Source organism: Rhinatrema bivittatum, chromosome 1, assembly GCF_901001135.1.
Source record: "Rhinatrema bivittatum chromosome 1, aRhiBiv1.1, whole genome shotgun sequence".
NCBI lineage: Eukaryota > Metazoa > Chordata > Amphibia > Gymnophiona > Rhinatrematidae > Rhinatrema > Rhinatrema bivittatum.
The window spans coordinates 386,858,752-386,880,558 of record NC_042615.1 but is presented as its reverse complement, the minus strand read 5'-3'; the positions used below and the strand labels follow the sequence as shown (position 1 = coordinate 386,880,558).

The 21,807-nt window shown below is 43.8% G+C and overlaps 1 protein-coding gene across 3 annotated transcripts in view; it reads right to left on the bottom strand.

Annotated features, from left to right (window-relative positions):
- Positions 1 to 1,031: 1,031 nt before the first annotated feature.
- DCTN6 (dynactin subunit 6) overlaps positions 1,032 to 21,807 on the bottom strand; it is a 70,207-nt gene continuing 49,431 nt past the window's right edge. For all 3 annotated transcript variants that reach the window (XM_029601445.1, XM_029601436.1, XM_029601451.1), the window contains exons 6-7: positions 18,373 to 18,515; positions 1,032 to 2,928 (exon numbers count right to left, since the gene is read on the bottom strand). In XM_029601445.1, coding sequence (XP_029457305.1) covers positions 2,830 to 2,928; positions 18,373 to 18,515 — 242 coding nt within the window. In that variant the 3' untranslated portion in view covers positions 1,032 to 2,829. The remainder of the gene's footprint in view (positions 2,929 to 18,372; positions 18,516 to 21,807) is intronic.

Genomic DNA, 21,807 nt, shown 5'->3' with positions numbered 1-21,807 from the left:
TAATTGACAGAAAAGGAGATTAATGTAAAAGCAGAATTTGAAAGTTGATTTTAGGGGATACAAAGATGAAAAGTCCAGTTTCGAAATTTCATATCACACTGCTTGAGGATCTGGATTAAGCAGTACATAAATACATGAAGACAGAGAAAGATGCAAACTAATCCCAATAAACCTGGAAAGAAAAATGGGCTAGGAGGACCAAAGATAATTTAACAAGTGAACACTACAGAATAGATTTGAATTATTTAGATGGTATCGAACCCTCCATCTACAATGTACCAGAATGTTAGTGAAACTGAAGAGAAGCAAATGTTCTCTCTCATTTGGTGGGCATGTCTAGCTATCCAGACTTATTGGAAAGAGGTTCTCTCTTGGATACACAAAATTTCTATTATTAGTCTCCTGTGAGACCCACTGGTCATTTTATTGGGATGTTTGATCCCTAAGAAATATGTGCTTGGATAAAGAATCTTATGTCTAACGCACTTTCTTAAATTTGCAAGATAGGCAAGTAACATTGTAGACGACAGCAGGAAAAGACCAAATGCCCTATCCAGTCTGCCCAGTTACTCATGTCCAAACTGGCAAGGATACATCCCAGCTGTCAGCCACACAGTGGACAGCCTGCAAGCTCTCTCTCCTTACCCAGGACAGTCTTGTCTTTTTCCTTCATACTCCACCATCGTAGGTACTTGTACGTATAAGATCCCCACTTTGTTTCCCTCCCAACTCCTGTATCTCATTTTTCTCAGTTGTGGATGAATATTAGTTCTCCTTTCAAGCCAACGACTGAGTCATGATATCAGTCAATTTGGAACACACACTGACCACAGAGAAGCTCATTCATTTGAACAGGCACAATTATGCAGACTTTAGCCCAATTTGATAGGCCTTCCTCCAGTTCAGAGGGAAACCTAGATATTATACATAAACCCAAGGACTTAGCTTCCTTTACCCTATATTAGCACTACTACTGTCTTTCAAAACAACAAGAACAAATAGGAAATAATCAAGAAAAGCAGACAACTTCCTTTCTTTCCAGGCATTCACTGTTTTATTTGTTGTACAAGGGGATATTACTGTACAAGACCATTTGTGCAGATGTTGGTACATGCTCTCCTTTCTGTATCAGTAAAACATGGAAACAATAAAGAAAGCCTTCAAAATCACAAAAGAAAACCAAAGACAAATGGACCTTCTTCAGCCACTGCTTTACAGAAGTTAGATTATTTTATTGTTAATTTTTCTGACTTATTTTTCCTTCCCATGCTGGTGTTCTGTCAAGTTCTTGCTGTGGTCAGTTGTAGTACCAGATGTTTCCATATTATTGTGATAAACCAGCAGCACCACACTATGTAATTTCCTTACTATAACAAATCTTGGAATCTATTCCTCCCCTCTCCTCCTTAAAATCAAAGCTAGATCCTTCTTAATATAACAATGGCCATTTTAAAGACATCCTTCTCCTCTCCTAAAGTCAGAGGTCAAGAAATAAAGGTAAATGGAGGCTAAATTACCTTCTAGCCTAGGGATGAGGAATTCCAGTTATTGGGGGCCACCAACTGGTTGGGATGAGATATTTATATACAATTGAGGCAGTGTGCATGCAAATCTCTCTCATATATACTCATTAGAGATATCATGAAAACCTGACTGTGGTCCTCAAGGACCAGAATTGTCCATCCCTGTTCTAGCCCAGGGTAGGGAACTCTTGTCCTGGAGTGCCACAAACAGGTCTGGTTTTCAGGACATCCACAATGAATATGCACAAAATGTATTTGCATATGCTGGAGGCAGTGCATGCATATATATTTCATATTCATTGCAAATACCCTGAAAAAACAGACCTGTTTGTGTCACTCGAAGACCAGAGTTGCATACCCCTGAGCTAGCTCTTACAGGTGATCTCACTAGAGCAGGGGTTCTCAATCCCATCCTTGACACACCCCTAGACATGAGACACCTAGCCAATCAGGTTTTCAGGATTATGAATGAGATAGATGTGCATACAATGGAGACAGATAGGGTTCCGCATATTGGTAATGCAGTATGTGGAAACTGCAATCGCCTCAGCCTGAGCTGTAACAGTTTTAATGAAAAACTGGGAGCAGAGGGGATCTTTCAGTTTTTCAGCCCTGTCAGTCTGCTGGTTTTCATCAGTACAAAAGTCACCAGCCACAAAAGCTAATGAAAGAAAATAAAATGCAGTAGGATTTCTATTGAGAGAAAGCCTAAAATTCAGTTAATGTGAAGGGAGGAAGCTTGTGTAAAGTCTTGTTTTTCTACTTGAAAATGAAATTGAGAACAGAATTAAAGCAGGGCTATGCAGCTATTTTTATTTGTTCAAAGTTAGTACATTTATTTTTTATAATGTAAAGTACATTGACTAAAACAGTGTTAAGATACTCAATTCTCAACTTCAGTCTACTTGTAAAAAAAACCAAAACAAAACAAAAACCAACCCACACCACACTGGAACATGCACATATTTAATGAGTGTTTGCACAGTGGTGGTGAGGGGCAACACTCAAATTCTTACCACTTTAATCAGTGTTAGAGATGCATTTCCATCAAAAATAGAAATTAATTACCTTCTGCTCCAAAACTGAACTGAAAACTGTTGACGAACCTTGACGAATACATGAGAGCAATAGTGAAAACTGACAAATTTATAAATAACACAGACATGGAAAGGATGGTGAAGCAGTTACTCACTGGCTTTAACAGATGGCAAATGTCAGAAAAAAAAACATTCAAGTGCAAAAGCTGTGCTAGACCAGAGTTGCCAAGATGAGCGACAGTCCCCGTATGGATCATCAGCTGCAGACCTCAGCTTTTCATGGGAGCAGAGTTTCCCTTGGTTGTCTTCTTCAGATGGTGGTAATTCGGCAGAATTTTCATCAGGAAATCCAGCTGCAGTGTTTGTGGCTGTTAGAAAAAATATGGAGTTAGAAAATCACTGGCAAATGGCAAGTCACAGAGACAAGTTAGGTGGCATAATATCAGTAGAATTTCACTTGGGGTTCAGAGCTAAAGAACTCTATTGAGCTCGCTTCAGGCAAAAAAAAAACAAAAAAAAAAACCCCCCAAACAAAACAAAACCCTGCACGATTAGATAGATTGCTTAAAGGAGAAGCTTGTAATTAGTAGGAGAGGTCTTGGCTAGCAACCATTTTAAGCGAGCTCACTGTACTACAGTGCCACATCAGTTACAATCCCTATGCCATGTTACCACAGACCAGAAGGGGTTGGTCAAGGGTCTGGCCTTTACCTTTGTAAGGGTCCAACTAGCGGCGCTGGGCTGTCTCCATGGTAAGGTGCACGGTTATACCATGTCTGCACATCCGGATTTCATACGTTTCCCTTTGGGGATCAAAGAATTTGCTTCTGCCGATGAGGAAGGCTTGTTCATCACGGAATCTTAACCTGGGTGCTTACAGCATTGTGAGGCTCCATTTAAACCTTTGAGGAGAACAACCTTGAAGGATTTGACTCTTTGAACCAGGGAGATCAGAGTTCAAATCCCACTGCTGCTCCTTATGACCTTGGGTAAGTCACTTTACCCTCCATTGCCTCAGGTACAAACTTAAATTGTGAGCTCTCTAGGGACAAAGAAATAACTACAGTTCCTGCATGTAATCCACTTTGAAGTGCTGAAAAGGTGGTGTTTCTGGTGGCTATTTGTTCGGCAAGGAGAATTTTGGAACTCCAGGCTTTGTCATGCCGGGATCCTTTTCTGCAGATTTCAGAGATGGGGGTGGCTTTACGCATAGTGCCCTCTTGTCTCTCAAAAGTAGTATCAGGGTTTCATGTTAATAAAACTGTGGAACTTCTGGCATTTCCAGACTTTGATTCCTCTGCTCCTCATGCAAGGGAGGCTCTTGGATGTTCGGTGGGCGTTGCTATGATACTTGAGGACCACAAATTATTTGCGCTTGTTGGATCACCTTTTCGTTCTCTGGAATAGGCCAAAGAGAGGGCATCAGGCTTCCAAAGCTACGACTGCGCGTTGGCTTAAACAGGCGATCGGGCTGGCTTATATCTCTAAGAGTTTGTCAGTGCCGGATGGTTTGAGGGCTCATTCAACACGTTTGCATGCAGGAGATTTGCAGGGCAGCAACTTGGAAGTTGCTGCACAGTTTCACCAGGATCTATCACTTGGATGTTGGGGCTCTGGCTTCTTTGTGCTTTGGTGAAAGCGTTCTGCAAGTGGGAATCGCCAGGTCTCACCTGGTTTAGTGGGCTTAGGTACATCCCAGGAGTCTGGACCGATCTGGGTATGTACTGGAAAGGAAAATTGGTTCTTATCTGTAATTTTCATTCCTATAGTACCACAGATCAGTCCAGAGACCCACCCATGGAAAGGGAGGGAGAGTCAGTTGCTCGTTTTGGTGGTTTGTCTGTAATGCAGAGATGTTCTTTACGCTGTTCTACTTATATTCTGAGTCAGAGTTTTTCTAGTACGTTATAGCATCACTATCCTCCTATTCATTGTTGGGGGGGGGGGGGTGGCTGTTAAATTTTGTAGGTGTTACATCTTGGCTTGGATACAGGTCAATACTGAGGTACTGCAGGTGGCACACTTGGTTATACAGCTGGCAGGGATACAAAATCCAGGAGTCTGGACTGATCTGTGGTACTACAGGAATGAAATTTAGCAGGTAAGAACCAAATTTTCATATATTTTGGACAGAAGTATGAAGAACGATTGAGGCCATCAATCAACGTGAGCTTTCATTTTAAATTATTCGGAAATCTCTGACAATTATGGAACATACTTTTGCCTGTAGTAAAAAACTGATATGTTACTGTCCTTGGCCTTATAATGTTTGTAAACAGATGTTCTCCGAAGTCAGTGACTCATCAGTTATACATGCTGGTGCCATCACTGGACATTTCCAGAGCTTTCCAGGAATTCTCAAAAAGCATCTTGAGCATGCGTGGCAGTTTCCATGCTTCAACAACATGCCTCAGGTCTGTTATCAAGTTAATAAACAACTCTAGAAGGGGAGGAAGGAGGGTATATCTGTGGTTACTGATTCACTGTCTTCAGAGAACATCTGTTACAGGTAAGAAACTTTGATTTCTCTGAAGACAACAATTACCCATCACTCATGTGGGAATCCCTAGCTAATGGTTTTCATATTTAAAAAAGAGGAGGGGGGAAGAGATACAAAAACAATTCCATCAACAATGGTGGCAAACTATTTACTATTTTTGCTTGGGAGAACTCCATTTTCCTCTTATTTTTTTTTATTTTTTTTTTTAAACAATCCTAAATCATGAAAATGGGCCCCAACTCTCAGAAAGATGCTAGAGAATGGATCACTTAAATCTGCTGTGGCGTCAGGAGTCAGTGTCTATGCAGTAATGGAATATGAATAAGTGGACTAAACTCCATGTACAGCTTTACAGATCTTTTCTACAAAGCAGGGGTGAGCAAACTGAGGAGCATGAATAATCGGGGGGGGGGGGGGGGGGGGGGGGAGAAGAAACACTGGCTGCCCAACCAAGGATGAAAAAATGGCTGTGCTGTCAAGCTCGGTGCCATGGAGGCACTGCAAGCTCAGGAGGGAGGGAGCTGCCAAAACATGACGACATCATTGTAAGCATGCCACAACTTAGCCAGGCGTTTCTTTCAGTGGCCAGGGAGAGGAGCTGCTTACTCTGTGGCAGAGTTGGACATGAAGAAGAGCCACAACCCAGGAAAACCTATCACCCCCAGGCTTCAGCCCAAGAGGGTCCTTACCCAGGAAGAGAGATCGCAGCTGTTGTTCTCCAGGGGAAAAGAAGTGGAGGGGGAGGGGAGGTGAAAAAGCTAAGAGGCCAGAGGGAATGAGGAGATGGAGAAGAGAGAATAAAGGCAAAAAGTGTAAAAAAAAAATTAAGTAAATAAGTAAATCAAAACATGAGAAAACAGACAAGAAAACAAAGAAAAATACAAAACTAGAGAGAAAATAAGAAAAATTAGTGAAAACAGTAAAAACAAAAAAGATGGTCAGGATGGGATTTAGTTCTTCTCAACTCCTAAAAAGTTTTGGCCGGCGCCTAAGTTTTTTGAAAACTTTTTCAGCCCTTACCAATGTGATGTGTGGCCTGTGTGTTTGGATGTCGTGTGCAGGGTCTGGGTCTGTCAAGGTGTGGAGTGAGTGTCGCTGTGTTTGTCTGGTGTGCTGTGGCTGTGTGTATGTGGTCTATTTGTGTATCTCTCTGTGTCTGGGTGTGCTGTGACTGCCTGTGTCTGTCTGTGAGTGTGGGGCGTCTGTTTCTCTGTATCTGTCTAGGTATGGGGTAACTGTCTCTCTGTGCCTGGGTGTCTCTGTTGGTATGGTCTGTTGGTCTGTTCCCTCCTCCAATTTATCTAGTTTTTTGTTTTACTACTGTGTTCACTTGTTCCTTGTTCTATGTAAAGGCTATGCCTATATATACCCTGGTTTTAAGTTACTTGTAAACCGACACGATGTGCAAACGGTTGTCGGTATATAAAAGCGGTTAACTAAATAAATAAATAAATAAATAAATGGTTGTGGAGTGTTTTCTGTCTGCGGGGTATGAGGTATCTGTTTCTCTTTGTCTGTATGGGTGTGGGGTATCTGCCTGATTGAATGTGAGCTTACTCCTTTTCAGCAACTTGAAGAGAGGGGCTCTGAGCCACTGGCTGGCAGTGTGGTGTATAGATGTGTGTATCTATTTATCCATATATCTATGTATAATTTGAAGTAACTCATCTTGGATGTGGGGGCAACCAGTTGCATGAATGGAAGGGGGGGGGCATGGCTCAAAACATTTGCTCTCTTGCTATAGAGGTCAACTTGAGATGGGCCACAGATGCCCTTCTATGGTCAAACCTGCTTCGGTATAAGTGAAGGATATGCAATCAATTGTCCAATTACACAAAGTTCTTTTTGACACTGCTTTCCCAGGCTTCTTGCGGCAAAAGAAAAAAAAAAACAAAACAAAAAAAAAGTTGAATGGACTTCCTAAGCAATTGGTGCATACTACCATGATGTTGAAGGAAGACCTAATTCTGACCAACCCTTATTTGTAATATTTATTCAGGGTTTGCTTTATTTGAAGCCTTCTGATTTTTAACGTGATTTTAATATGGCTGAATAAAGAATTCTTCAAGCCTTTGATTGATGCAATCAGTTAGCTTCAGGTTCTGGTAACTTAACCTTAGCTGAAGATTGATTCAAAATCACATTCCTTGGATCTTTATTTCTAAAGTTGAAAAAACATCCTATGTGATTGAATCAAATCTGACTTAGCCAAGAAAGTGATACAACAATCAGTCCTCTGGTGTCTAAGTTTTATTAAGGTTTTCTGCCACTAGGGGTACTAGAGGACACATACAGGAGATCTTTTTTACAATGAAGGGAGAAAACATTCAAATTTAGTCTGCTTTCTGCTCACTTCTGAAGCAGAATGCTGACACTTAGCTGTTATGAACAGATTTAGGAGTTTCCCATCAAAAGAGAATATTGTTCACTACACTCTGAGGGTCCACATGGCAGCTCGAGTCACATCCAGCAAAGCCCCTCTAAACTCCAAATGAGGCCTCAGGCTCAGCCTAGTACAGTGGGCTCTGGGTGGAAGGGACCCTTACTGATTCTCAGATCCTCAAACCTTCATTAAAAAGATACTACATTTTCCATCAGACTTACCTCTAAAACTTGGCTACAAACACGTCAGTCATTTTTTTCCATAAGCAGGTGTCAAGCAAAGCCATTTTTTTTCAAAAGGATTTACTGTCTTCATATCTGTGCAAAGCCTATCCTGCTTTTGGCACAGTAATCTAAGCAATGACTACACAAGAAACTATTCAGTTTACAACTTCCTTTCCAGCCATCAGATTGCACTTCCTCCTGTATGTCTAAAATGAATCAGTGCACAGTTTAAACAGGAGGTTCTACAAATCTCTAACAAAAAGCATGGAAGGTTTTCAAAGAAAAATATTGTCCACTAATATCATAAACAGCACGATAAATGTAAAGTTACTTGAAAAGACTGAGAGGGTGTTATTTTCCTGTTTGCCCTTGTCTTCAAAGCTTTTTCTCTTCCCTCCACCTGTTTTCCGTCACATCCCCTCCCATGTGTAGGACAAGTACTGCAATGACCCTTTGTGGCCCAGAGTCACCACCAGTGCTGCTCATTCTCACCTCTTGTACTCTCCCATCCCCTCCTTCCCTGCCCAGGCCACTGAATGGTGTTTTCTCAGTCTCGACCAGTCTGAACAACAAGAGCCAGAGCTGGTAATCAAACTGAGGTGTCTCACTGACAGACGATGAGGCTGACCAGAGTGAAGTTTTCAGTAAAGGTGGTTGTGGAGCAGATATTGAGTTCATGGGTGGAGGATCAGTAAATGTATTTTAATGCAGAGTCTGATATACAACACTGTATGAAAACCTTGGATTAACTGATTTACCTAGGCTGCAATGCGGAGACATGAGCCACAGTCTGCACGTGAGATCCTGAGGTGCTTTTTAATATTGCAACGTGTGTGGCTTATCAAAATAAGAAACAAAGTGTGACAAAGAAAAGAAAGAGGAAGAGAGAAAGAGAAGGATAAGGATAAGGGATACAAGCTGGTATAAGCAAAGAGTGGTAAACCCCTAGCCCAAAATGCACTCAACCTCCCCACACACCCCCACTCCAAGGCTGCTTCTCAGGATCCATCAACCCCTGCATAAGCTGCATCTCTTCTCCCCATGGGCTGCACAGCTTACAGTTTGAGAAGCATGTGGAAGAGCTCACTGCAAACTCTAATAATTTAAAAAAAAAATTTAAAAAGTAATGATAAAGAATATATAGATTATAGCTCCTGCCACATTCAAATCAAATTGGGAGCATCACCTAAATGCAGAATTGGGAAATAAGGACATATTGAAATGAAGTTTACCACCAGTAGGTGTCACTCCAGTTCCTTCTCTTCTCCCTTCTTTACACCCTCACCATCTCTCCCAAATCTCTCCTCCATAGTCCTGTCTCACCCACCATCCCAAAATTTCCTCCTGGCTCCTCTCTCTCATATGTTCTGCCTTCCATCCCTCTGGATGGATGGTCTGGCCTGGTCTCCCCTCATTTTCCAATACAGCTTGTCCTGCTCTCCCAATCCTCTCCATGTTCTGGCCAGCAAAAAAAGTGGGGCTTAATACTTTGACAGCTTCTTCTGCCGTGCAGGGCCAGTAACAGGGAGTGTGAATGCAAAGCGTATCAGGGATCATGAGAAGAGGAGGCTAGGCCGTACTGGAGGTAGGTGGTACACTGCCCCCTTGGTTCGAGGGTGGTTTTGCAGGAGGCAGTAATTAAGGAGGATGGGATGGAAGTGCCTGCATTTTTACCCTGTTAACTGCAGTGCTGGCATCCGTCAATGGGTAACAGAAGCCTTGGATAGTGAAGCTCGTAGTGGCTGAACGATGGACCTTTTTTCAGTGTTATGTAGTCCAAAGTCTCCTGCAGATCCAGCACAGCTTGTGAGTACCCAAAACCTGGCAGTGCCACTGCCAGTTCCACTCTTCCAGCAGCAATACATGCAAAGTCCAGCAGGCTCCCTCTGGTCTCTTGAAGTGCCTATGGTAAGACAAGTCCCTATCTGTGCTCTCCCTCTTCCTTCATGGAAATCGCAGCATCAGATCCCTGAAATTCTCCTGGTATAATTAAGAAAGTGGGAGATGGAATGAGGTTTGTGGAGTTGTGGCATTTTCTGGCTACCTCCCACCAGGCAATTGCACAAAGCTGACTAATGCTTCTTATTATAATAATGCAGACTGTCTGCTTTCCTTTCCAGTATGTTGAAGCTGATCTGGAGGTAAGATTAGGTGCAGAGAACTGACAGATAGATGAACTTATGGCTTCTATATAGCCAAGACACTGGGCGCAGCATCAGATAGCAGGCTCATGTTACAAGTTGGTCACCCTACACCACCATTACACATCAGACAAACAAATCAACAAGTCCGTAACATTCTTTTCATAAAATGCACCGAACAAAATGTGCCTGCCGTGATAAACCTTCATTAGGTTTATCAACCTCTGTGGGCTAAGGTGCCTTTTACCCAAGGCTCTCGTTTGCATTCATGACCCTGGTCAGTATAGCATGATGTTCTGGCTCCCTAAAGAAAAGTCTGAGCCAGAGTCTCTTTTGTTATGGTAATCTTCTGAAGGAAATTTCTGGTTTAAAAGGACATGCCATGTTAAAGACACATTTTCTTGCATAGGGAGTAGGCATGGAGAGATTCAAAATCAGCAAAGAAGGGGTGGGCCGGTGGCTAGGCCCTACCATCGGAAGGGATTCCAGGTCTTCAAGCTTTTGGGTTAGCAGGGGATGCTGTGGAGACAGTGTTCACAGGCCTAGGGGCTGGGAGAAGGAGAAAGCCATGGTCATCCTGCAATGCTGATACCTAGTGGTTGGATTTAGGGCCTAGGCTTGCAGGGTTTTGGTGCATGACTCCTAGACAAGGACTGTTGCTGCGATGACTGGAAGTTGGTTGAATTTAGATAAAATAGAGGTAAAAATGTATTTTATTTATTTAATATTTAACTCAAGCCTTTTCACTGTCAGCTCAAGGCGAGTTACATTCAGGTACTGTAAATATTTCCCTGTTTAAGAGGGCTCACAATCTACATTTATAAAACTGGGGTAATGAAAAATCACTACTTACCTGATAAGTTCCTTTTCTTTAGGACAGTCAGATTAATCCAGAACAAGTGGGTTATGCACTTCTACCAGCAGATGGAGACGGAGAAAACTGATGTCACAGTATATATATACTCCTGCAGTGACATCAGCCTGCCAGTATTTTCTGCAAAAGCAACTGTGGACAGACTAGTAAAAAGCTTGATTAAAAACAGATAACCATTTCAATACTCAGCCAACACTGAGCTCAGACAAGAATGTAATAACACAAGTCTAGGGACTGGAGTAACACTTACCAGTAATCCCTGTAACATGTAGTCACACAAGAGGACCATAGTACAATCATTCGGCAGCCAAGGGAGGGAAGCTGGATTCATCTGACTGCCCTAAAGAAAAGGAAATTATCAGGTAAGCAGTAATTTCTCATTTCTTAGCATCCAGTCAGATGAATCCAGAACAAGTGGGATGTACCCAAGTTACTCCCGAATAGGGCGGGAGTCTTCCCGCAGTCCAGTCAAAACCGCACGCGCAAAGGCTGCATCCTACCGAGCCTGAACATCCAGATGATAATATCTGGAAAAGGTGTGTAAGGAGGAGCACGTCGCAGCTTGGCAAATGTTGACGGGAGGCAACAATCTAACTTCTGCCCATAACACTGCCTGAGCCCAAGTGAAATGAGACCTTACCTGATTAGGTAATGGCTTCCCAGCATCCATGTATGTAGTCTTAACTACTTCCTTAATCCAGCGAGCTACTGTAGCCCACAAGGCTGGCTCTCCCTGTTTAGTACCATCTTGAAGGACAAACAGGCAATCCGACTTCTGCAAAGGCTCAGTAACCTCTAGCTACCTGACAATATGTCTCATGACATCAAAGGGTTGCAACAGACGATACTCTTCTAAATCTTTCTCTCTGTCCAGAGACAGCAGGAAGATGGCCTGATTCAAGTGAAACTCAAGTGACTACCTTAGGTAAAAAGGAAGCAACAGTATGGAGCTGTACTGCCCCTGGAGGCACCTGGAGAAATGGTTTCCATGAAGACAAGGCCTGCAGTTCAGAAACCATATGCGCAGAACAAATTGCCACAAGGAACACAGTTTTAAAGGTCAGCAACCGCAAGGACAGAGTATGTGGCGGTCTAAACATAGGGCCTATCAAAAAATCCAAAACCAAATTAAGAATGCATTAGGGCATCATTAATTGTAAAGGAGGATGAAGATGTTGCACTCCTTTTAGAAGATGGACCATATCAGGATGAGCCTGACCCATGAAACAGGCAAGAGCCACTACTTGTACCTTTAAGGAACTGAGAGCCAAGCCTTTATTCAAGCCATCCTGCAAAAATTCCAAAATGAGCGGAATCTTGATCAAGGAAGGAAGAGTACCTTGATCCTCAAACACTCTCCAAACTCACACATAGGCCAAGGAAGTGGAGAACTTTCTAGCTCTTAGCAAGGTGGAAATCACTGCCACAGAGTATCCACGTTTCAGCAAGCGAGCTCTTTCAAGGGCCATATTGTAAGCCAAAATCAAGTTGGATCTTCATGAAGAACAGGTCCTTGCTGCAACAGATTCCTGTGTGCTGGAAGTTGAAGAGGTAAATCCACCAGTAGCCTCTGCAGATCCGCATACCACGGTCTCCTGGGCCAATCTCAAGCAACGAAGAGCACCATCCCTCTGTGGTATCCAATTCTTCCAATCAATCTGCCCAACATGGGCCATGGAGGAAAGGCATACAGCAACTTGTCTTCTGGACACTCTTGCACTAGGGCATTGATTCCCAAAGACTTTGGATTTCTTCTTCTGCTGAAGAATAGTGGAACTTTCACATTGCACAAAGTCACCAACAGGTCTGAATCAGCTGAAACACCTCATCTGACAATGCCCACTCTCCTGGGCCTAGACTCTCTCTGCTGAGAAAGTCTGCTCTTACATTGTCTTTGCCTGCAATGTGCGAGGCTGAGATCATCTGGAGATGCACATCTGCCCATTTCATAAGTTGATCTATTTCCTGTAACACTTGTTGGCTCTTGGTACCTAGCTGCCAACTCATGTAAGCCACAGCCGTTGCATTGTCCGACATTTGGACCAATCGACCTTGCAGCCTGTTGCCGAACTGTAAACATGCCAACCAGACTGCCCTGGCTTCCAGCCGATTGATGTTCCAGAGAGAATCTTCTGTCTTCCAGTGCCCTTGCGCTGTTAGCACCTGACAATGAGCTCCCCAACCAAAGAGACTCGCATCCACTGTCAGTACAGAGTCCAGTGGCGATAGGGAAACTCCCTTCCGTAGATGATCCATCTGCAGCCACCATTGCAGTTGGGAAAAGATGTCCATTGGCAGGTGGAACCGAATCGAATAGTCCTGAGACTGCGGATTCCACTGAGAAAGCAGGAAGCACTGAAGACACATATGTACCCTCGCCCATGGTACCACTTCCAGTCGCCACCATTAAGCCAAGGACCCACAGGTAAAAACCATACAGTCAGGCACAGAGAGTTCAACAGACAGAGTTGAGCTAGCAACTTCTTAATTTGAGCTTCTGGCAGGAACACCTTGCCCTGCTTCGTATCGTACCGAAACCCCAGGTATTCCAGCAACTGAGTAGGCTGAAGACTACTCTTGGCAAGGTTCACCACCTAGGCGAGCTCCTGCAACAGGGAAATCACCTTACAAGTCACCAGGCGGTTCTCTTCCAGCGAATTCACACGAATCAGCCAGTTGTCCAAATACGGGTGTACTAGGATTCCATTCTCTCTCAATTCTGCCACAACTACCACCATTATCTTGGAAAAAGTTCTGGGAGTGGTGGCCAGACCAAAGGGCAGCACCCAAAACTGAAAGTGGCATCCCAGAACTCAAACTGCAGGAAACACTGATTTCCTAGTCAGATGGGAATGTGGAGATACGCCTCGGACAGATCCAGAGAGGTCAGAAATTCCCCCAACTGCACGGCCATCATCACTGAGCGTAATGTTTCCATGAGAAAATACTTCACTCGCAGATGACTGTTGACGCCCTTGAGATCCAGGATGGGATGAAAAGAGCCCTCCTTCTTTGGCACAATAAAATAAATGGAATATCACCCTGTATTTTCTTGAGAGTTGGGCACTGGGACCACAGCCCTCAGTCTGAGAAACCTTGCCAATGTACCCTCCACTGCCTGCTTCTTCTGCATGGAGTGGCAGGGAGACTCCATGAACACGTCCCAAGGAACACTGTGAAACTCCATCACATATCCTCCTCGAATCACCTCCAGGACCCACTGATCCTATGTGATTTCGATCAACCTCTGATAAAAGAGAGAGGCATCCCCCTATCCCCTGGTTACCAGGGGTGGGTCAGCAAACCTTCATTGGGAGGCTTGGGAGGTTCCATTATCCGAGCCTGCGCCTCTTCTGGGTTGTTGGGGATGAAAGGACTGAGAGCTACCGAAGGGTCGAGTCCTCTGAAAAGTCACTCCTCTATAGGGTCGAAAACGCTTGGATCCTCTAGCATGTCCTTTCATGTTAAAGGAGCGCTGTGCCTACTTGTTATCCCCTGTTAAACAAGGAACCATAGATTCGCCCCACTTAATGGCCAGTTTCTCCAACTTGCTGCCAAGCAAAAGCAAACCAATAAAAGGCAATTTGGTGAGGTTAGCCTTGGAGGTCACATTGGCCAACCAATTTCTCAACCATAATGGACGCCTGGCCACTACTATCGAAGCCACTCCTTTAGCTGAAGTGCAGACCAAATCGCAGCCTGCATCTGCCAAGAAGGCAGCTGCTGGTTCCATAACTGCCCTGGAGTTTTCCCCAGAGTCATCAACCTCCTCAGAGAGAAGCAAATGAGCAAGCCACCAAGGAACAACAAGAAGCGATCTGCAAGGTCACTGCCACCACTTCAAATGTTTGCTTAAGGATAGTCTCAATCTTTTTATCATAAGCATCCTTCAAGGCTGCTCCTCCTTCCATGGGAATAGTGGTCCGCTTGGAGACTGCAAACACAAGTCCATCTACATTTGGAAAACATAAGTGCTCTCTTACCATTGGATCCAGAGGGTACAGGCCTTCCAAAACCCAACCCCCTTTGAAATTAGCCTCTGGGGCGCCCCACTCAAGATAAATCAATTCTTGAATGGCCTCCGTCACAGGGAAAAAATAAGAGGCTTTACTCAAGGAAACCAAGATGGGATTTCTCTTTGGCTCAGACGCTGAATCTGTCTCAGGAACTCCAAGCATTTTCAAGGTCTGGGAAATCAGAGCTGGTAGTTCATCTCTATGAAAGAACCATAACATAGTTCTATACGGTTCTAATCTGGGGGGAATTTCACCATCCTCAAGAGAGGCAGGATCGGCATCATCGGCATCCGTGCCATACAGATCTCTATACGGAGGTCCTGCTGCCGCTCTAGGAATACTCCAGCGCTTAATAGAAGGTCCAGGCAAGGATCCTACCTGCACCTCTGCTCTGGGAACATTGGACAGGGATGAGGACTGAGCCTGAAGAAAGGATTGCAACCCTTGGAAAAATTCTGCCCATGAAAAAGTAGAAGAATCCAGACCAGGAGAAACCTGAGGTATACTCACTGAGCTACCTTCCCCTACTGAGAAACCAGTTAGGGGAGTTCCAAAATCAGGTGTCCCACTTGAGCCATCTTTATCCAGACCCACATCCGGTTGGGAAGAAGGGAAATCAGAGGAAGAAAATTCTCCCTGAATCTTCAAACAGCGCTGGCACAAATTAGCCGGCACTTCTGGCTGAGACACCTGAATATGATAAGCAATGCAAAGAGAAAGACACTTAGGCTTCTTAGGTACAGGGGCCATTATGGCCGACAAAGGCCGAGCGGTGGCAGGAGGCATGCGTCTAGATTTAATTAATTAATTAATTTTTTTAAATTACGCAAGCTCAACCTAGGCACCCAAAAGTTATGCATCCAACACAGGCGCACATACCTAGGTGCCTATCTAGGCCTAAAAAAAATAAGCGCACCAAAAGCTTAAGTGCACAGAACCACTCGTGCGCAGAGGTAAGCATGTGGCCAATAAGGCGTCGTTTAACTGGATGTACAACCTGGACGCACAGCTAGACGCACACACCGAACTAACAATCCTGAGAGGGCAGCCTTAGAAAGCGCAAAAAATGCCATTGCGGCCTACCATGAGGTACACAGTGAAAAGCCTCACAGTGGGGACTAACCTAAGGAAGCTGCTCAACCCGCCAGGCTGCCCATGTCCCTTGACCTCCCACAGAGCGGGACAAATGTTGGACCAGCTCGCTGAGCACGAAGACTGGGGGAGGAGGAAGCCCTGCACAACAAAAAAAATATCCTTCTAATTCTGTTAATAACCTTTTTTTTTTTTTTTTTTTTTAAACTTACCAGAGCTCAGCCTTACCTGGCCGAGTACAGAAACGGTCTCCGGCTGCAGGGGAGAGAGCATGTGCTGTCATCGCTGTGCTCTGTTTCCTGCACCCACTGCCTTTCAGCTACTCAATCAGTTAAGTCCATGCTGGCTGAAAAATCAGCTAACGGACCTAGGCACTCATCTGAGGGACCACAGAAATCACCTCAGGAATTCTCAACTGTGGGAGAGACCATTTGATATCAGCGCAGGAGAGCAGGTGAATTTATTTCCTTAATTCTCCTTTTCTTTAAAATGAAGCAATCCCCAGTGGGGAAATGCATGTCCACATCTGCTGGAGACGGCGAATACTGGCAGGCTGATGTCCCTGCAGGGGTATATATTCTGTGACATCAGTTTGCTCCATACTCCATCTGCTTAACCCACTTGTTCTGAATTCATCTGACTGAATGCTAACAAATGGAGGGGAAGTGACTTGTCTAAGGTCACAAGGAGTATCATCAAGATTTGAACCCTGGCTTCCCTGGGTCTCAGCTTGCTGATCTGAATATTTCACTGGGCAATGCCTCCACTGATATATTTAGATAAAATAAATTGGATCATCTCCTAAAAGCAATGTTGGGTGACAAGGGAATCTCCAGGTAGTTATGAATGAAGGGTCATGGGGTCCAATCCCAGTCCTGGTTCTGATTGAGCCAGAAGCCCAAAGGGACAGGAGAAAACTGCTACCCCCCCCCCCCCCCCCAAATCAAAGTAAAAGAAAGGGTCAGCCACATCTGTGATATGCCCAAAGCCAGGTACTGGAAGGAAAGGGCAAAGGTCTGCACTATGGCATAAGTAAGGGAAAATGAGCAGTCTGGATGGCCTTCTGCCTGATGTCATATTCTATTATTAAAATCACTATTAACCATTCCATACATAAGCGTTAAATGACAGGGTGCTAAAGAATTTGACATGAAGTGGGGTGTGTTGTGTGGCAAGAGGCCAAGGATCTCATCCCTTCAGGAGTCTGTTGCTAAACTTAGATGTGCCAAGATTTTTTTTCTTTTAATTGTAATATATATATATATATATATATATATATATATATATATATTTTTTATATATATTTTTTTTTTTTTTTTTAACCTGGTAGTTTCCTCCTGCTCCATTCCTGCCTTCATTTCCTGCTGTCATCATCCAGAGTTGGGGGGAGGGGTGTTATTTTGCCCACCCCTGTAGTGGGGGGCAGATTACTGTCACTTCGGAACCAAGCATTGGATCCTGGATTTGTTGGTGGTGGAGTGGTGATTTGTATAGTTCATGGGGATGTTGGATGGGAGTGCAGTAGTTTAGATGTGCAGGTGGTTTCTTTACTATTATTGTTTTTGGTATGTGATTTATTCAGTGGCCAGATTAGTGGCATGCCCTTGCTCTAGTGAGAGCAAGGATTGGTTTGATCCAGGCATCTAGACCACTAGTGATATACGGCATTTTACAGATTTAAGATTAAAAAAATGATTTTTTTTGATGCATTGTATTACGCTATTGTAAACCATTTTGGGTTAAATCCATTTAAGGAAGGCAGTATAGAAATGTAACACAACATGACAGGCACAAAATAACTTGGCTTAAACTGCACAGATCACAAAATATCAAATACCAAGTATTCAAAAAAAATGGCACCCCAGTATCATACCAAAAACAGCACATAAATAATTAACACGCATTTAAAAAAACCAACTAATTATAACAATATGATTGGAGGTCTTAAAAACATGCATCAAATTATATTAACTAAATACAATTGATAATTTGACACAACAAACAATAAAAATCTAACATGACAAAAATAAAGACTATACCATAAAAACAAGGGGGTATGAGGAGGGAGGCTGCTCTGAGCTGGAAACTGGCATTCTCCTGGTACTGTACCCGTTTTTCATTCTGTCCTCTTCTTCTGGTAGGAAAATGAATGCCAGTTTGCACTATCTGAGGTAGAATGCCCAAGAAAGGTGTATGGAGGAAGAAAAAAAACAAAACAATTCAACCCCAGATCACCAGAGTTTGCATGGCCTTTTATGAACTAATGTGTAATGTAGTGGTTCCCAAATAGGGTCCTCAAGAACTCCCAACAGGTCTGGTTTTCAGGATATCCATAATGAGCGTTCCATTTACATACTGTACATACACCCACATTTTTATTTAAGAATCAGGTTAACGTGCATAGTTTGGTTACCCAGACCTGTTGAGGGTTCCTCGGGAACAGATCTGGGCATCACTGATCAACAGTTGCAGCAGTAACTCCCTCATTTACATTGACTGTTGAAATCCTGAAAACCTGCTTGGCTTGCTGACATGCCTCGTGGATTCATTTGGGAATTACTTGCATTAAAAGGCCCGCTCACCTGTGGACGCTCTGTCTGGACCCTGCGCAGGCAGTCAGCTCCATATATAACTGTGTTCTCAGGGATCACCTCACAAGTATTTATACTGCAGCAGGCCCCAATAATACAGCCACTGGTGAGAATCACATTTCTACCGACAAATGCTGCAAAAAAAAAGGTGTAATTAATAGGAATGTTTGAACTGTTCGTTCCCAGGCACCTTCTAACACTACAGGGCCTAGAAGATCCCATGCTACCGATGCAATTAATAGCAGTGGCTATTCCCTAAGTAAACCTGATTAATAGCAGTTCATGGACTTCTCCTCCAAGAACTTATCCAAAACGTTTTTGAACCTAGCTACACCAACTGCACTAATCACATCCTCTGGCAACAAATTCCAGAGCTTAATTGTGCGTTGAGTGAAAAAGAATTTTCTCCAATTACTCTTAAATGCACTACTTGCTAATTTCATGGAATGCTCCCTAGTTCTTCTATTATCCAAATGTGTAAATAACAGATTCACATCTACTTGTTCAAGACCTCTCATAATCTTAAAGACCTCTATCATATCCCCCCTCAGCCATCTCCTCTCCAAGCTGAACAGCCCTAACTTCTTCAGCCTTTCCTCATAGGGGAGCTGTTCCATCCCCTTTATCATTTTGGCTGCCCTTCTCTGTACCTTCTCCATCGCAACTATATCTTTTTTGAGATGCAGCGACCAGAACTGTACAAAGTATTCAAGGTGCAGTCTCATGATGGAGTGATACAGAGGCATTATGACATTTTCCGTTTTATTAACCATTCCCTTCCCAATAATTCCCAAAATTGTTTGCTTTTTTGACTGTGCAGCACATTGTACCGACGATTTTAAAGTATTATCCACTATGATGCCTAGATCTTTTTCCTGGGTAGTAGCTCCTAATTTGGAACCTAACATCGTGAAACTACAGCAAGGGTTATTTTTCCCTATATGCAACACCTTGCACCTGTCTACATTAAATTTCACCTGCCATTTGGATGCCCAATCTTCCAGTCTTGCAAGGTCCTCCTGTAATGTATCACGATCCGGTTTTTTTTTTTTTTTTAACTACTCTGAATAATTTTGTATCGTACGCAAATTTGATAACCTCACTTGTCATATTCCTTTCCATATATAGAAAACCTTCGGTCCAAGTACAGATCCCTGAGGCACTCCACTGAGAAAATTGACCATTTAATCCTACTCTCTGTTTCCTGTCTTTTAACCAGTTTGTAATCCTCGAAAGGACATCACCTCCTATCTCATGACTTTTTAGTTTTCTTAGAAGTCTCTCATGAGGTACTTTGTCAAATGTCTTCTGAAAATCCAAATATACTACCGTTGCCGGTTCACCTTTATCCACATGTTTGTTAACCCCTTCAAAAAAATGAAGCAGATTTGTTAGGCAAAGACTTCCCTTGGGTAAATCCATGTTGACTGTCTTTCTATATGCGCTATGATTTTGATCTTTAGAATAGTTTCCACTATTTTTCCCGGCACTGAAGTCAGGCTCACTGGTCTATAGTTACCCGGATCGCCCCTGGAGCCCTTTTTAAATATTGTGGTTACATTGGCCATGCTCCAGTCTTCAGGTACAATGGATTATTTTAATGATAGGTTACAAATTTTAACTAATAGATCAGAAATTTCATTTTTGAGTTCCTTGCCATTGTGGAGGGATTAGACTTACCCGAACCAAACACCTTTTCCATCTTATCCAGCCTGGCCCAACGGCCCTTTGGAGTCATCTGCGTGCACAGATTGCGGCCCCAGGCATGGGATGCACACTTCGTGAGGATTCGTTAAGGATACAGTCCGGGGGCACTGTGGGCACCGATGGAAGCCCAATATGGCACTTCGATCGGCAGCCACCGGAGAGGGAAAACAACTCACCAAACAACGAGAAAAACTGACGGGGAACTAGAGAGAGACCCAGCGTAGAACAAAAACCACACTTTATGTAACTTTTTCCACAAAAGAGAGCAAGAGCTCCACCCCCCACAAGGTAGTAGCTCCATGGAAAACAAGAGTCTGAAGAGAGAACCCACATGGACAATGGCATGCTGGGCATGCTCAGTGTGCCAGTCAAGGTTTGACAGACGTTTTCCGTGCTGGGCTCCATCTGATGATGTCACCCATTTGTGAAGACTACCATCCTGCTTGTCCTAGGAGAATATGTATGCCATGCTGATTCCTAAGGCGCGCATGCACGCACTGTTCCTTCTCTTAAAGGCCCAGCGGTGGGAAAAAGCCTTTGGCGACTCATGATGTCAGGACTCCCGCATTGTTTAAACCACTCAGACCTCAGCATCTTCACCTCAACAGCAGTTCTCCTGCCTAGCAGTGCATGCTGCCAGTGTTCCTGATTTCTGCATCCAGCCTTGCCTCGCCTCCTCCAGCCTCATCCTCCTTATTCATCTCATCCAGTGTGTGTGTTTTCATCCACCCTTGGCTTGCCTCTCCTGGACCTGACCAAGGTTGCTTGCTGCCTGGATCCGACCTCTTTCCTGGACCAGACTATAGTTTGCCTGCTGCTTGGACCTGAGATTTTCCTAGCTGCCTGCCCTGACCCTGGTGTGTCGCAGGACTCTAGTTATCACCACCACCCCCCAGGGACCCACCTAAGTCCTACCAACCATCAGAACCCAAGGGCTCAAACTGTAGGGGAGGCAGCTAGTGAAAGTGAAGCTCCAGACTGTCCTGCTACAGGGCACATTTGCCAGCTGCCGTTGTAGGCCTTGGGGGGTTGCCCTCGAAGCTACGCAACTACCCCACAGCACTAAGGGCTTATACATCCCCCCGCTACCCTTCATACCTGCCTTTCTCAATAGCAAAATTATACACAGGTAATTCATTACCTAACATTTTAGCTGGCTAAAAAGAGGCAAAGTTGTAGGGGGAAGGGGGGTTCCAGGGGCATGGCTAAAATTTATCCAGCTAGCACTCACCAGATAAACTTAGCCAGGTAAGTCTGCTCAGGAAAATCATGGCTCTAAAGAAGTTACAGGGAAAGTTTAGCCATGTATGTTCCATGGAACGCTTACTTGAGTTCTTCTGCGGAGTATCCAGGTAAAGTTACCCCACTGCCTGGCTAACTCAATATGAACCTCTCTAAGTTGGACACTCTGGGGTGCAGGGATATAAAAAGATCATTAATCCTAAGGGAAATAAAATAGAGTACATAGCAATCCAAAAATATAGTTCATTTCCAGCAATAAGAAGTTTCAGTGGGAGCAATATAGCAGCACATGATCCATTGGCTTCACTTTTATACCAGAGGTTTCAATTTCCCTTCACAAATATCTTATCAACAGGATGCTGGTCTATTTATTTCAGACTGAATCTCTTTTGGCCAGCTGCAAAAAACAAACAAACAAAAAAAAAATCAAAACCAGTGGATTGCAGCTGTGTGGCCTCAAGAGATTAAACAGGACTG